The following is a 17,213-nucleotide window of genomic DNA, read 5'->3' as shown; positions in this document are numbered from 1 at the left end:
TGTTGTGTGAATGTTTTATGATGATAATAATAAAGTTATCTATCTATATCTATTTATATAGTGACACCACACTTGTGACACAGCCACTCTCCATCAGGGACAGTGTCTGCTTCCACACACGCCATGTGGAACCACAGCTTGTCACAGTGTCTGGTTTATGTTCCTTGGGTCACCACTAGATGTCCTCCTTCCCCACGGTGTCCATCACACTATTGAACTACATTTCCCACGATCCTTGTCTTCTCATTGCACTCGGCTGGTTCCTTATCACTGATCATTGCACTCAGCCATTTCCCCATTATCATTGTCTATTCCCTGTGTATTTATACCCTGTCTGTTTTAGTATGTGTCACGGAGTCCTTGTCCATTATCACGCCATTTCCGAGTCCTGGTTTCTTGTTCTGTTCTTGTTTTATGTTTGGATTGTCCTTATGGTTTTGACCCCTGCCTGGACTGTTTGTGAGTATGGATTTCCCTCAAATAAATACTAAACTGCATTTGGATCTTCTCCCTTGTCTCATTGAGTGTGGATCGTGACACAGCTGGCAGAGGTCGCACTGGATCATCCACCTCTGCGTTGGACCCTGGTGGCAAGGTGTTTTTACAGATGGAGCAGTAGATGCCATCATCCATTGCAGGGGCCCCTCGCTGCCTTAGCCTGCCTAGCCCTTTTGCTTCCCTATTCTTCTCCTGTTCCTCCTTCCTTTTCTTCTTCTGTTCTTCCTTTTCTTTCTCCTTGGCCTCCAGGTTGTCAAGGTGTGCCACATAATCCTCACTCGTTATGACCCGGGCTTGCAGTTGCACCCGACGCCGTACCCCTTCTGCTCTCTGGCCAAAGGTGGGTGTGACCAGGATGTTCGCTAAATATTGTCGAATGAGGCCAGTTTCCACTTTGGTACTTCTGTTGCAAGTAGGACAGACAGAGCAGGTGGAGCAGGTGGGCACAACAGAGGAGGAAGAAGCCATTGCTGTGGTGGAGCTGGGCACACCTTGACAACATGATGAGGGAGCATCAACTGCAGTGGAGGAGGTTGGCGTAGCAGCTGCAGTGGGCACGAGCTTTACAATCTAGATAGAGAGTGCTCAAATTAAAAACTGGTATTCTTCACATTATGTTAGATTTAAGTTGCATATCACAATTAACAGGAATATTTTTAAGGAATACATTGAAGAACCTAACCTGTGTCATGTCCACTGCTTTCCACAGAGGATAGATGCCTGCCTTCTGGAATCCTGCTGTGATGTTGACTCCATGCGACTGGCCAGGGTGCTGAACACTCCCTTCAGGGGGTTGAACACGCTAGTGTGTGTGTGTGTGTGTGTGTGTGTGTGTGTGTGTGTGTGTGTGTGTGTGTGTGTGTGTGTGTGTGTGTGTGTGTGTGTGTGTGTGTGTGTGTGTGTGTGTGTGTGTGTGTGTGTGTGTGTGTGTGTGTGTGTGGCTGGTCCATTATAAGGACTAGAGGGCGTGCAGGAGGGGTATACTTGATGAAATGGTCCAACCATTTTAAAAACAGCTCTGCGGTCATGTAGCCTTTGTCCGCATAGCCGTAAAGGCTATTTTCTGGCCCACCCAAGGCATACGCCACACTGGGAAGGCAGCGGGGATAGATGATAAAGGGAGGGACACTTTCACCAGCTGCACTAGCAGCTACGTGCACAGTGACGTGCTCTCTGGTGGTCGTCTTCTGCCGGTAGATGTGGCGCTTTCCCTTTTGGCAAATCACCTTCGACTTTGGCTTTTCTCCGAATCCCGTCTCATCACAGTTCCACAGCTGATGAGGTTTGTCATGCAGACTGTGGAGATTAATAATATTAACGAGTAATTTAAAAAATGTATCTATTCCCTCAGGTGTTGTAACAAGGACCCTGGCCCTATCAAGGGAGTCCGGTGTCCGGATGGTGAGCTCTGGGTGGCGAGCTTTGAAGCGGACCCACCAGTTGTCACTCAACCCCGTCTCCAGGTTGACCAGAGTCTTCCGGCTGCTTTCTTTAATTATTTCCAGGGCTAGACACTTGACAATGGTTCTTGTTAGGGGAAAACCATGATCTGCCATCCAAACAATATAATTGACCAAAGATTCTTCTTCCTCCAGGGTAAGGGCCCTATTTGGATGAGGACCACATTCAGATTTCCCCAGCTTGTGGTCTGACAGGGTAGACTTCGGTATCCCAAATCTCTTTGAGACATTCCTCACACTTTCTCCCGACTTTACAGCACTTAATGCTGCGTCTAGCATTTCCCTGCTGTACCTCTTTTTCCCTGACATTCTTCCCTAACATAACGTTACCAAAAGAAGACATACGTTTTTTAGCTTTACTGTAACTTTTAATGTTATTAAAAGTTCCTTTTTATAAAATGAAGTCTAGATTCATTTTTATTGGGTCCTCAACTTAATGCTATAGAAATTGTTATAGAAATTATGATTAACGTTATTAACATACTTTTATGGCATATATGCTAGTTAACTTAAACATATGGCAACTTAATGGCTTGAAATGTTGTTAAATTGCATGTTATTAAAATGTGTGCTGTCCTAATGTCACGGGGTGACAAATAATCCCCGGAACTAATCCCATCAGAGAAGTGTTCCCGCCGGGACACTTTTAGTGTAACACTGTCCCCGGGCTTGTGTGTGTGTCTGTCGTCATGACAACTAAATGGCAGATTGGCAACAGGTGCGGGGACTTCACTTTGAGTGCCTGATTGAGGTGGCGCCAGTGTTTGGAGAGGATAAAACACAAGAGGAAGAGAAGGCTGTGTGTTCTCCCTCCGCGTTGTGTGGTTGTTTCTTTGTCTTCCCCCGGCGATCTGGTGTGGTTCTCTCCTGTTGGGAAATGTTTGTGGAGTGTTGCAGCTGAAGGACCATCGTGAAAGAAGCGGAGTGTTGCTTGTGGGATCCGAGGGCAGTTTTGAAGAGTGGAATTCGTCGTCTGGACTGGGAAAGAGTGAGATGAGTGATTGACAAATTGAATCTCATAAACGCATGTTTTCTACACTAAATTGGATACTGGTTTGAAGTGCTTGGATCACGTTGTATACATCGCACTGAGTGAAATAGACTGATTCCTTGTCGATCTCTAGCCTCCCCCTCGGCCATTGAAACCAGCGAAGTGAAGCCGCTTGTAGTGGTGAGGAAATTATTCACCGCATCTGTCCCAACTCTGACTATCATCGGCTCTTCAGATCGAGACCTCTGGGTGAGTGTTGGCCTTACTTTGCACTTGAAGAGTGGATTTGTAGTGCTGAAATTGACGTTTCCCATCACGTTGCATGTTTGGAATTGGACTGTCGTGTGTGTGTGGAAGATTTACCTTTTATCGCCGTGCACTCCCCATGTGTTATACTGGTCTACCGTCCATCATAAGAGTCTAGCAAGATCGATTGCAGTCACCTGTTGGATGTCAGAAGGAAAAGCCCCCGTGTGCACACTACACGTGAGAACTGGTTACCTCTGCTTGAAGTTTGTATGCTGTCTGTCCCAGTGAAAGCCCGGCTCAGCTTGTGACTCTGTCCCCTGCAACACACGTGAGAACTGTTTACCTCTGCTTGAAGTTTATGCTGTCTGTCCCAGTGAGAGCCCTGCTCAGCTTATGACTTTGTCTCCTGCCACCCCTGTGAGAGCTGTTCACCTCTATTCGAAGTGTTGATTCCGTCTGTTCCAGTGAACGTCGCTCAGCTTGTGACTTTGTCCCCTGCAACACACGTGAGAACTGTTTACCTCTGCTTGAAGTTTGTGTGCTGTCTGCTCCAGTGAAAGCCCTGCTCAGCTTATGACTCTGTCTCCTACCACCAATGTGAGAGCTGTTCACCTCTATTTGAAGTGTTGATTCCGTCTGTTCCAGTGAACGTCGCTCAGCTTGTGACTCTGTCCCCTGCAACACACGTGAGAACTGTTTACCTCTGCTTGAAGTTTATGCTGTCTGTCCCAGTGAGAGCCCTGCTCAGCTTATGACTCTGTCTCCTACCACCAACGTGAGAGCTGTTCACCTCTATTTGAAGCGTTGACTCCGTCTGTTCCAGTGAACGCCCGCTCAGCTTGTGACTTTGTCCCCTGCAACACACGTGAGAACTGTTTACCTCTGCTTGAAGTTTGAATGCTGTCTGTCCCAGTGAAAGCCCTGTTCAGCTATTGACTCTGTCTCCTGCCACCCATGTGAGAGCTATTCACCTCTATTTGAAGTGTTGATTCTGTCTGTGCCAGCCAAAGCCCCGCTCCGCTTGCGACTTGAGTCTGCTGTAGCCCTGAAACCCACCTGTATGGTGCGAAGTGCCCACCCTTTACAACTCCTGTGAGCCCTGATCCACCTACTCCCCTGCGATACTCACCTGTGATACTCACCTGTTCAGCGAGTTGGCACCAGAGCCAGAATGAAGTAAGCCTGACTCATTTACTTACCTGCGATACCCACCTGTTTAGTACCTACCACTGGGAGTTGGCACCAGTGCCAGAAGGAAGTAAGCCTGGCCCCCCACTCACCTGTGATACCCACCTGTTCAGTATCTACCACTGTGAGTTGGCACCAGCGCCAGAAGGAAGTAAGCTTGACTCAATTACTCACCTGCGACACCCACCTGTTCAGTACCTACCACTGCGAGTTGGCACCAGCGCCAGAAGGAAGTGAGCCTGACCCCCCACTTGCCTTGGATTCCTGGGAAGAGGAAGGAAGAGGAATTTTAGATTAGGATTTTCAAATTGTTTTTATATTTAATAAAGCCTGTCATTCTTTTTATTCCTGCCTCCTGCCTCCTCCTTTGACACGCTCCTCAGGGTGATCCTGGTCTAGGGGTGGGTGCAGTCTGGCTTGGCCCACCTCGACCTGTGACACTAACGTTAACCAGATAATATGAAATTACACAGATGTGTTGAAATGACCTTTAAAACAGCATTTGAAATGAACGTTAATTTAACTTGGTGTTTTAATGAGGGTGCAGTGAGGCGCCTCTGCTGCTCAAATTCATCTCGGACAAAGTGCCTCATTGAACGTGTATATTCCTTAAAGTACAAATATTTTGCAAATTGTAACACATAATTATTTTATAAGACCATTTGAAAGTTTTTTTGTTGTCATTTTCTGGTGGGTGGTCATGTTTTAAGAGCTGAGGTATTCTCCCCTCTTCCTTTTGTCTGGCCGGAAAACCCTCCCCCCGCCATTTTCTAAACAGTCATTGGTGTACGTCAGAAACTCAGATTGATTTCTTAGAAACGACGGGCTCTGGAAACATAGGGTTGGTCGGAGTCGAAAGAGGAGGCAAAAAAGATGACACGGATACATATAGATGCAGTGACCTGGAAGTGTTTATTTATAGAATTTGCAGGAAAAGGTCAAGTGTCCGGAATACCGTGAGTCTACGTTACCTCTAGTTAGCCTAACGGTTGCAATACTAACAGACTTTTCCCGAAGACACTAAACCATTTCTATAAAGTAAATATTCAACGGAAGCTTGTCATTTACGTGTCATTTACATGAAAGAATGTGTCAGAAACATTTGTATGTACTATCTGTGTAATTTTGGGGACTAAACACACCTTAAAGTAGTGAAAACAAATTCATGTCTACCCTAGGATTGTATGTTTCTAGTGAATATTTGTCCAGGTTCTTGTCTTTGTTTGATCTTGTTTTAATAATTAAACTTGCATTTGGGTTCTCAACATCTTGCCTCCAGTGGATTTGTAATATTATCTGGTACACCCAAAATGCTACATCATTAGGGCCCGAGCATGTGAGGAATTGCTCTGCGTAATACAAACGTATATGGTATTAATTCAAAAGCAAGTAAATAACATTACAGGTAAATAATAATAATATCAGTATATGGCATTAAAATAAAGCAAAATAAGTGACACCCCCAAAAAGTAGCAAATTTAACATGCTATAAAAATTATCTGTGGGGTATTTTGAGCTAAACTTCACATACACACTCGGGGGAGATCAGAGACTAATGTTTACATATTGTAAAAAGGGGCAAATAAATAGGTCCAATTTAAAAAGAATGGTTATGATCAGGCAAGAGGTAGGACCCACATAAATATCGGATAAACTTTCCGGCGCTGGAGAGACCCATAGATATCATATAATAAAGGCTAGATGTCTCGTCCGCGTTGCTGGCCAATGGAGGTCGACGTCCGCACACGGCGGCCATCTTGCCACAGGGGGATCGCTCACTCATAACATTGTTTTAATGGTGCATGTACTTTTTAAATAACCAGAACTTGCTCAATTTTCTACCGAATTTTCTACCGGGTTGGTTTGTTATAAACGTCAGAGATGTAGTTATGACACTGCGTACTTTTGAATAATTATAATATTATATATTTCAACATGTTCAAGCATCCAGAATTCCACGTTAATAACGTTTGTAAATCCGTCAAGATTTCAGCGAGATAAGAGATTTGTGTTTGTGCAGATCACTCACCTTACAGAAAGCTTCCCTGTGACAAGATGGCCACCGGGTGATGCCGTTCGAGACTCCGCCGTAAGACATCTAGCCTTTATTATGTATATCTATGGAGAGTCCCAAGTGGGAAGTCCTGAAAACAGACACCAAAGTTGCTTTATTTCTTCTTGATACGCGAGTAATGTTGGTTTTGCCCGGCGCATAGCAGTCCAGCACAAGACTAACAATGGTTATGGTTAAAAAGTATATACATTTAAAAAAAAATTTAGAAAATGACCGATCGATTCACTAGATAAGGCCCTATTCTTCAGCTTGGATCGAGGAGAGCCATTTGAAGCACTTTAAAGTCCTTTGAAACTGTATTGACTTGGACTTCAACATTTTGGTTGCAATTGAAATCCATTCTGTGGAGAAATATCATAAAACATTTTCCTCAAACTTAATTTATTTTCCACTGAAGAAAGAAAAACATGAACATCTTGGATGGCATTGGGGTGAGTAAATTATCAGGAAATTTAAATTTTGGGGTGAACTAATCCTTTAATTATCATAGTAACACAAATTGCTTTAACTTATTGATAACATTATACCCTCGGATGGCAGGCACGTCAGATTCTGCCAGTCATTGCCTGTGTTGTATAGCGTGTACATGAAAGTGGGGGTGGAGGCATCAAGATGGGGTGTGATCCTTTTGGGGTAGGGTCATGTTGTCTTGGTGATTTCAAATATCAACAGCGTTTACCATAAATCACTTATTGCACCTTGAATAACTGAATAAAGGACAACATTTTTGCTAAATTAACTAGTATATTTCTCTCATTTGTCTTCCTTTATATGGAGTCAAAGGATTGTGGATAGAGTTTTGAACATGAGTCAAACCTTAAGAGACACATGAGAGCTCACACGGGAGAAAAAACACTCACATGCACTCAGTGTGGAAAGAGTTTCTCATCCAGAAGTGTGATAAAACATTTGTTGTGGTATCAAGCTTAAAAGAACACCTTAAAGTTCATACTGGTGTGAAGCACTTTTGTTAGTGTGAAGACATTTTTTTTATATTAAAATATTTTCAATATTTACAAAATCAACACAGTGTTCTTATTGGTCTGAAACCTTATATGTGCTTTGACAGTGGGAAGACCTTCCCTAAATAGAGCGCCTTAAAAATTCATACATGAGAGAAACCGTACAAATGCTCACATTGTGGAAATAGTTTTGCTAAGAGAATTCATACTGGAGAGAAACCGTACAAATGCTCACATTGTGGAAATAGTTTTGCTAAAAGAATTCATACTGGAGAGAAACCGTACAAATGCTCACATTGTGGAAATAGTTTTGCTAAAAGAATTCATACATGACAGAAACTGTACAAATGCTCACATAGTGGAAATAGTTTTGCTAAGAGAATTCAAACTGGAGAGAAACCGTACAAATGCTCACATTGTGGAATGAGTTTTGCTAAGAGAATTCATACATGAGAGAAACCGTACAAATGCTCACATTGTGGAAAGAGTTTTGCTAAGAGAATTCAAACTGGAGAGAAACCGTACAAATGCTCACATTGTGGAATGAATTTTGCTAAGAGAATTCATACTGGAGAGAAACCGTACAAATGCTCACATTGTGGAAAGAGTTTTGCTAAAACAATTCATACTGGAGAGAAACCGTACAAATGCTCACATTGTGGAATGAGTTTTGCAAAGAGAATTCATACTGGAGAGAAACCGTACAAATGCTCAGATTGTGGAAAGAGTTTTGCTAAAATAATTCATACTGGAGAGAAACCGTACAAATGCTAACATTTTTTGCTAAAAGAATTCATACTGGAGAGAAACCGTACAAATGCTCACATTGTGGAAAGAGTTTTGCTAAAAGAATTCATTCTGGAGAGAAACCGTACAAATGCTCACATTGTGGAAAGAGTTTTGCTAAAAGAATTCATACTGGAGAGAAACCGTACAAATGCTCACATTGTGGAAAGAGTTTTGCTAAGAGAATTCAAACTGGAGAGAAACCGTACAAATGCTCACATTGTGGAAAAAGTTTTGCTAAGAGAATTCAAACTGGAGAGAAACCGTACAAATGCTCACATTGTGGAAAAAGTTTTGCTAAGAGAATTCATACTGGAGAGAAACCGTACAAATGCTCACATTGTGGAAAAAGTTTTGCTAAGAGAATTCATACTGGAGAGAAACCGTACAAATGCTCACATTGTGGAATGAGTTTTGCTAAGAGAATTCAAACTGGAGAGAAACCGTACAAATGCTCACATTGTGGAAAGAGTTTTGCTAAAATAATTCATACTGGAGAGAAACCGTACAAATGCTAACATTTTTTGCTAAAAGAATTCATACTGGAGAGAAACCGTACAAATGCTCACATTGTGGAAAGAGTTTTGCTAAGAGAATTCATACTGGAGAGAAACTGTACAAATGCTAACATTTTTTGCTAAAAGAATTCATACTGGAGAGAAACCGTACAAATGCTCACATTGTGGAAAGAGTTTTGCTAAGAGAATTCATACTGGAGAGAAACCGTACAAATGCTCACATTGTGGAAAGAGTTTTGCTAAGAGAATTCATACTGGAGAGAAACTGTACAAATGCTAACATTTTTTGCTAAAAGAATTCATACTGGAGAGAAACCGTACAAATGCTCACATTGTGGAAAGAGTTTTGCTAAACGAACACTTTTCTGAAAACGGAGAGGGTGAAATGTCCGTTTATGAAAATAACCGGCCACGTGTAAACGTAGCCTTAATGTCTTGTTTCAATTAACCGCATTCCACGAATTATTCTTCCATGTCCTGTCAATTCTCCAAAAGGTTAGTGACGTCAAGACTAGCCACGATTTTTTTCAGGACCGAATTGTTGATTGTCAAGATACTCTCCCGAAATCTCCAAAAACAGTGACGTGCAGTGGCAGTCGCCTTGTATATACCCGTTTTCTGTAGCATTTTTCAGTTCTCGCAACGATGGAATTTCCACTTATTTTGAAACTGCATCTGCCAAAACTTGCAGCTCCCGCAGCTGCGAAACACAGCGACCTCGGCCCGGTTAATGACGCCACAGAGAGATGTCACCGGTTCTTCTTTTATTTCACAAGAAGATATTTCTTGTGAAATAAGCCCAGGGAAGGGTTTGACTTCTTTAATTTAACTTTCTTTGGCCGTTGTAAGGAATGGTTCTCCGTTGAATTCTCTTGTGATCAATCACATGAATTGGTAGGTTTTTCCGTGCGAAAGTAATCCAACTTCGCCTTCCCAGAGCTGCAGCCTAATTTTGCCAGTGACGTCCTCAACCTGAGTACTCTGCGTTTCAAGCTGCCTCCCTTGAAATTCAACGTTCTCCGTTCCCACGGTCAGGTGCACTATCCGTCCAGTGAGTACACCAACCTGACAAAATATAAATAAGAAAAATCATAATTTAAAATAGCAGATACATTTTTTTTCACCTCCTCCACGTATGCGTTTGCATTTAATTGGAGGCTCTCTGTAGGGAAATTGCACTTCGTTGACAAGATCGGTCCTTCGTCCATATAAAATGTCCAAGCCCTCTCCAGAAAGACCTAAGAAGAGATAATGCAATATAAGACATAAACATAAAATTAGTCTATGTTCTAATTAAGTATGTACAAAATCATAGAAAGTTGACTAAATACTCACTTGGTTCTTTGGAGATCCCGGTCAACTTTACCGCAGTTTTACGCTCGAAGGAATACATTTCTTTTGTCTACGCTAAGAACTGCAACTTGGTGGAATTCGTCACGACTGACTTGAAACCTACTGCATTCAAATATTTAGTCTTTTTTAATGCCGATTGTTTTATTATTGAGACAGTGCATGTAGCCGGTTACGCTTGTATCGTCGTCCACTTTAATTTTCTTAGGGTCGGGTGCCATGATGACTGGTCAGTAGCCGAATGTGATAAAATGTGAATTTTAAACACTTTTATAACCTACAACCATCAAAAGCCAGACAAAGCTAGGTGTAACCCAGGTTATCAACAGAATTAACACGTGATTATATGAAGTTAGCAGAACATTTATTTTCACTTATACAGTTTCACTTATAGTGGTATACTTATTTTCATGAGTATTAAAATAGTAAATTAAAATAATTTTTGTTTGTAAGACTGACCAATGAGAATTGAGGATGTTAAAAAACATTTTTTCAGTTTCCGGAATTCGCACGCGGTGAGAGCTTGCGCTCTCTTTGATTGGAAAAGCAGACGAGAGCAGTCGTGATTTGGATCTCTCCAAAGAGATTTGAGTATTTGTTTGATCTAATTTGAAAAAATTGATTAGGATTGAAGTTATATGTGCCCAGCCAGAGACGATGTAGCGAAAAGAGAAGTAAATTTGATGTGAAAGAGACTATTAAATTGATTTTATAACGTGTGACGCAGTTGCGGAGAAGCAGCCTTGTTAACGCATAGCGCGTTTACGTATCAAAGAGTTGTTTGAGGAAACTCAATAACGATCAAAAAAGATCTATGATTGGAATTTATTTTTACGAGAGAGTTGAGCAAAGGAATGAGTTGTAAAAGAGTTATCAAGACCTAAAAGGATTATATGTTCAAGTTCATCGGGTCTTGGTGAGTTACACTTTTATTTCATGTAATAAAATGTGAAATGTTGTTGAAATGCTCATATAAGTTAATTATAAATGAGAAATATGTTTGTTATTTTATGAGTAATGTATTTTTCTTTACGATCACATATGGTGAGCAAATGATTGCACGTTGTATGTGAAACGCAATCGCCATTTTGATGCCGTGTTAGACAATGGTAAATTATGTGATGTGTATGTTATGGAGAAAACTAACAAGGATTTCTTTTCTGACCTTTTATTCAAGGTCAGGTTTTTTTCCCCTTTTTTTTCCCTGTTTTTCTTCTTTCTGCCTTTTGCTGATTTTATTTCATCATCATCATCTTGTCGAGTGCTTGCTGTGAATTGAGTTGATGCTGCATTGAAATCGTTGCTTTCCGGATTGGATTTCCTGGATTCCTGGTATTCGTTCCAACTCTCGTGTTCGCGGAGGGAGTCGGGACTGGCGAGCCGCACGGACCTAACAGCGAGTCGTGATTGCATGGAATTGACATTAGTGTTGCCGATGGATAATGGATGGTAGGAAATTGAACTAACAGCACTTACATTTTTCACCGTTCAATTGGAAGGATTCAGCCACAGAGGAGAGACTGAGTAACGAACAATACTGTTGTCGTATAACGATTAACATTCACAAGGTTGTGAATATAATTTGAGAGACTCATTTTTGGAAACTGCTGGGTTTAATTCCAGTGAAGGGAATTAAATGTGAATTTGTTGGGTTTATTTAATTTTTTGTTTGTTTCGATGTTGCTTGTTCAAATTTGATTGCTATCATTTTTCTTTTTTTCTTTTATATTGATTGAAAACTTAGTTCTTTCAAAACTTCTGAAAGAAGAAAAAAACTTATCCTACATAAATTTTCAAAAGGGATCAAATAAGGAGTTTAACTTAAATTGATTATATCCTAAATTAAGCTTTTCAGCTATAAGGTGAATTCACTGTGGTGATTAATTAGAATTTTTATTTTTCCAAAGAAACGAGAGGTTAATGTATTAATTTACATATACATTGTGTCAAGTGATTATACTTGCCTTTTGAGTCTTTGAAACTCATTAAGAACAGACAAAAAGGTGTCTAAAGAAATTATTTTATTTGTTTGAGAAACACACTTTGAATTTTATTTATTTTTTCTCTTTCCTGTATTTTCTTTTTCTTCTTTCTCTTATACATTCAAGTTTCAAATTCTAAACAAACCAATATATTTCAACTATACCTTATACCTTGTGTGAGTGACTCATTATTGTTGTGACATCCTTATTCTCTGCAGGTGAATATAGTTCTTCTGATTTGACTGGTCCATACTCAGACTTTGTGTCTGTACAAAATTGAGCGAAGGGTTACAAAAGACAGACCAATTAGGTATGACAGACAAATGTCAAGTGCACAAGACTTCAATTAAAGGACAAGCAGTCAATTCACAAATCATCCCATAAACAAATGTATTGGGTTACAACAGGCAGCTTCTACAAAATCATTGCTTATTCACACTTTTACGTCAAAGAGAAAAACATTACAAAAGCTGTAATTTTGACAGATATCTTTCAATATAAGCTTTTTTTAGACCAACAAAAAAGTTGACTTGCCACAATATTCTCCAGAACATCTTCAATTTGCTAACATCTTTCTACAAACTAAACTGCAGACAAACTAATAAAATAAATAAACCATTTTACAATACTTACCCTCTGATATTCACGTACAGCCTTACAAATCTGTTCCAGTGTTTTCACGACAGGTTTTCTTCGAACGCAAATGGAAGTCTCTTCACAACTAACAATTTTGAGTGAGTATTGAATACTACGTCGCACTTGTCCTTTCCTTGTCGAGATTTGGTTAAGGACACTGCACTTAACTTAACAGGACTTCTGCAAAAACAAAAAAATAAACAGATATTATGTATACAATCACATAAATGTATATTATACAACATGCAAACAACGTCATCAAATTTATAAACACAACATAAAAACCACAAGCTGTAAAATAGTAAAATCAACATAAATGTACATACCTACAATATATTGAATATAAGCTATTGTTTCTTGGGCCTGTGCAATAAAAAAAAAACACATCTAATTGTAATAAGAGTTTTCCTACAAAAACTATCACCAGCTATAACCTAAAAAAGCTAAATAATTGTTTTTTACCAAATCATTGTAATATTAATACATTTCGGGATCAATCTGACATAGACGTTCAATATGACAAATCATGATATAAATGTTTCTTTCAAAAATATCAATATTCACAATTTTATCACAATATTTGGTTTTAATATTTTGCAAGTTGTCTAAGCAGTACATACAAAATAATTTTCCTATTGAAAAAAATAAGCCTTTCAAAGTAGCAAACAATTAAATAAAAAACAATGTCTGACATTTAGACCAAAGTAAACTTTGTCAGAATTTTAACTTTGTTATTACAAAATTAGAACAAAGATACACATTACAAAAACAGATAATGTACAAATAAAACTAAATAAAGCTGTTGTGGTGAGCAGGACGAGGCTGAGGCCCATGAGAGGACGGCACAAGCCAGGTGGCCTGATTGATAAACCGGCCTCGTAAGTCTCACGGAGGAGCGGAAGCATAAAAGGAGGATCGACGACAGTGAAGGATGAGAGAGGACCAGGGGCTAGAGTTCTCAATGGGCGTGAAAATTACAACCTGACCCGACCCAGCCCATGGCTTTTAAAGCCCGGACCCGATGTAACCCGACTCATCAACATTAATTATCTGCCCGAACCCGGCCCGACGCCCCCGGCCGTTTTATTTCTTCTTCTCATACACGTATTATCATGACCAGCAGATGGGAATTCAAATCAACCTTTAATGTTCAACAATAAAAAAACAATACAAACAACTGAAACAATAAACTTTAAATATATAAATAGCCTATGTAAGTATGCCTTAAATAAAAATCTTCACACAATGATAAATAAAAAGAACTCAAACCCAGCCAGCGGGCGGGCTACTTTTCACACCACACAATTTTTTAAGAGTTTTGAAACAAAATAAGCCTAGCCTACAAACAAAAAAAGTTTATAAGGCATCGTGGAGGAACAGTAGTGTGTCCACAGTGGATGGACTGAGGCGTGTTCTCCTCTCTTCAATGGTACGGCCAGCCACACTGAATACCCTCTCGCTGCTGCTGCTGCTGGCCGGCACACAGAGCACCTGCCGTGCCAACTGAGCCAGTTTAGGATACACGCTGCTGTTGGTCTTCCACCAACCCAGCAGGTCCTGATTGTTGGCCTTTGGCGGACGTAACTGTCAACCTCATCCTCTTCCGATTCGGTCTCCCCGGCCCCTGAATACATTTTCCCATTCATCAAAGCGCTGTTTTCTTTGCGGCGGGTGCCGGTGCGGCTGCCAACGACGAAGCACTCGTCTCCTGGCTCACTTCACCTGGGCCCTTGGGTACTGGATGCTGTGCAGCTGACAGGCGGGACTTGACATATTGTTGCACATTTCCCCTTTGGTCAGCGGGCAGCATCCGCAACTGGTTGAATTTCGGCCACAGGAATGTTGCAGCTTTGTGGAGATCAGTGACAGACTTGGCCATTTTTTCTTGCAACCAGTGCGCATGGTGTTGACGCACAGCCGCCAGCTGGGCAGTATCATTGGCATTTTGCTGGCAGTGGTGTTGGAGTCACTCTACCCATAGCAGCGCAATATGTAGTGTGGGATATTTGTCCCCCTCCAGTTCACGCTGAGCATCATACAAGGGCTTCAAAAATGAAACCAGCATGCCCAAAGTGTCTCGGGTTATTTTTTCAATCCTGTCACTCTCTCCCCACACGCTTCCAGTTTTTCCTGCAGCTCCGCGTAAATGTCACTGATGGATATAAGGGTCAAATACACAGTGCTGAAGCGTGTATCCACCATCTGCAGGATGGTCTTTGAGATCTGCGCTGTCATTTCCGACTGCTTTACATATCTGTAGAGACAATAAGAGAGCGTGCGTGCTGCTGTTACACAAATGAGTAGCCTAGTTATAATCAAACACAAACTAAAGACTCCGGACTATTTATTTTCCGGACTATAAATCACACTTTTTTTAGTCCTGTGCATTTATGTTTTTTTCCCCTCTCCATGACGCATTTTTTGACTGATGCGACTATACTCCGGAGCGACTTATAGAATAATAGGATACTAATAATATTATAAGAGTAAAACATTTCTACCGTAGCCTACTACTTTACCTCACAAGCTCAGTATGGTATTACTTAATACTCAGTATTAGGACCGCTGCTGTTCACTCTGTATATGCTACCATTAGGAGATATCATTAGGAAACATGGAATTAGCTTTCACTGTTACGCTTACATGGCCTCCCGATAGACGTGGTTTCTGACAGGGGTCCCCAATTTGTGTCCAAATTCTGGCAAGAGTTTTGTAAGTTACTGGGGGCGACTGTCAGTCTTTCTTCGGGGTTCCATCCCCAAAGCAATGGTCAAACCGAGAGAGCCAACCAGGATTTGGAGAGAGTGTTGCGATATTTGGTTTCTAAGAAACCTTCCTCCTGGAGTCAACAACTTTCAATGGTGGATTACGCCCACAATTCGTTACCAGTGTCATCCACGGGCCTTACTCCGTTGGAATGTAGTTTAGGTTACCAGCCACCAGTTTTTGCCAGTACGGAATCCGAGGTTGCAGTCCCCTCCGCTCACGCCTTCGTCCAGAGGTGTTGCCACACTTGGAGTAGAGCCCGTGAGACTCTTCTCCAAGTGGGAGCATGCACCAAGGCTAAGGCCGACTGCCACCGGTTGAAGCCTCCCGTATACATCATTGGTCAAAAAGTGTGGCTTTCTACTAAGAACATTCCTCTCCGGTCGGTATCTAATAAGCTTGCTCCCAAATTTATCGGCCCGTTTCCTATCACCAAGATCATTAGTCCGGTGGCAGTCCGACTCAAACTTCCTCCTGCGTACAGGAGAATTCATCACGCCTTCCATGTGTCAAAGATTAAACCTGTTTTTCACGCACGCATTAATCCGCCGGTCCCAGTTCCTCCGCGTCTCGTAGATGGGGAACCAACGTATTCGGTTAACCGTATTCTGGATTCGAGAAGGAGGGGACGCGGATTTCAGTACCTGGTGGACTGGGAGGGTTACGGTCCGGAGGAGAGAAGTTGGGTTCCTGCTAGAGACATTCTGGATCACTCCCTTATCGATTATTACAAGCGACAGGTAAGTCCATCGGGGAACGCCAGGAGGCGTTTCTAGGGGATGGGGTACTGTCATGGTTCATGAATTCACTGTCTCTCTCTCGTCTCGCGTTCTGTTATGTGTGTGTGTGTGTGTTTGTGGGCGTGGTCACTGATCATTGTGATCAGCAGCGCCAGCTGGCTTCAATCTGTTTGTCCCTTTATATGCTCAGTAACTGGTGTCTCATGTTGTCAGATCGTTGTAGGTTTCCCGGTGTGTTCCCTGTTCCTGTGTCTGTCGTTGGATTGTGGATTCCTGTGTCTTCGTGTCATTTGTCTGGACTCTCCGCACCTTCACTCTGGATCACCGAGCATTGTCACTTGGGATTACCATTGGATCACAGAGTACCACCACCAGTTGTCCACTGAGGTCCCTGCGTCACTTCTCCATCCAGCGCTGGTGTCCGTTCGACCTACCAACTGTGTTGTGTGTCATCTGTGTTGTGTGCCTGACTGACCACGTTTTGCTATAATAAAGAGCGTCATTGCAATTGCATCCTGTCTCTGTCGTTCCGTGACAAAATCATGATTCACGATTTTATGAATTTCGAAACAAATTCTGGACAGAAATAAACAAGTTATTTGAGAATTTGGAGAAGAGAATCGTGCTGAAACTGGACGAAATCCAGGACAACATCAGCGGTCAGAATGCAGAATATGAGCCAGCCAAGCACCGCTGTCTCTGATCTCACAGAGGTGCTAGAGGAACCTATGAAGACTGGAGGAATTACAAGAGCTGTGTGACAAGTAGGGATGCACCGATAGGATTTTTTTTTGGCCGATACCAATACCGATTTCAACAAACAACTACTGGCCGATACTGATTCCGATACCGATATTTGTCACTTGCATACAATACTATTCAGTACTAGCTAGTTTATTTCTGCATCAAATTATTTTCACTGAACATGGATTGGATCCATTTAACATTAATCTGACCAGCATTATAAGAGAGGCACAATGATAAAAAAAATACAATAAGACAACATGATGTCA

At 41.5% G+C, this 17,213-nt stretch overlaps 1 protein-coding gene across 1 annotated transcript; it reads left to right on the top strand.

Moving 5' to 3' along the window:
• Positions 1-15,265: 15,265 nt before the first annotated feature.
• On the top strand, positions 15,266-16,674 carry LOC307004010 (uncharacterized protein; the record flags this gene model as incomplete). The annotated part of the gene is made up of 2 exons (XM_079622951.1): positions 15,266-16,200; positions 16,414-16,674. The coding sequence occupies exons 1-2, from the start codon at positions 15,553-15,555 to the stop codon at positions 16,672-16,674; spliced, it is 909 nt and encodes a 302-aa protein (XP_079479077.1). The 5' UTR covers positions 15,266-15,552.
• Between the last annotated feature and the right edge of the window lie 539 nt (positions 16,675-17,213).

The sequence above is a fragment of the Phoxinus phoxinus genome (genome assembly GCF_949152265.1).
Source record: "Phoxinus phoxinus genome assembly, chromosome: 9".
NCBI lineage: Eukaryota > Metazoa > Chordata > Actinopteri > Cypriniformes > Leuciscidae > Phoxinus > Phoxinus phoxinus.
This window is presented reverse-complemented; position numbering and strand designations above follow the sequence as displayed.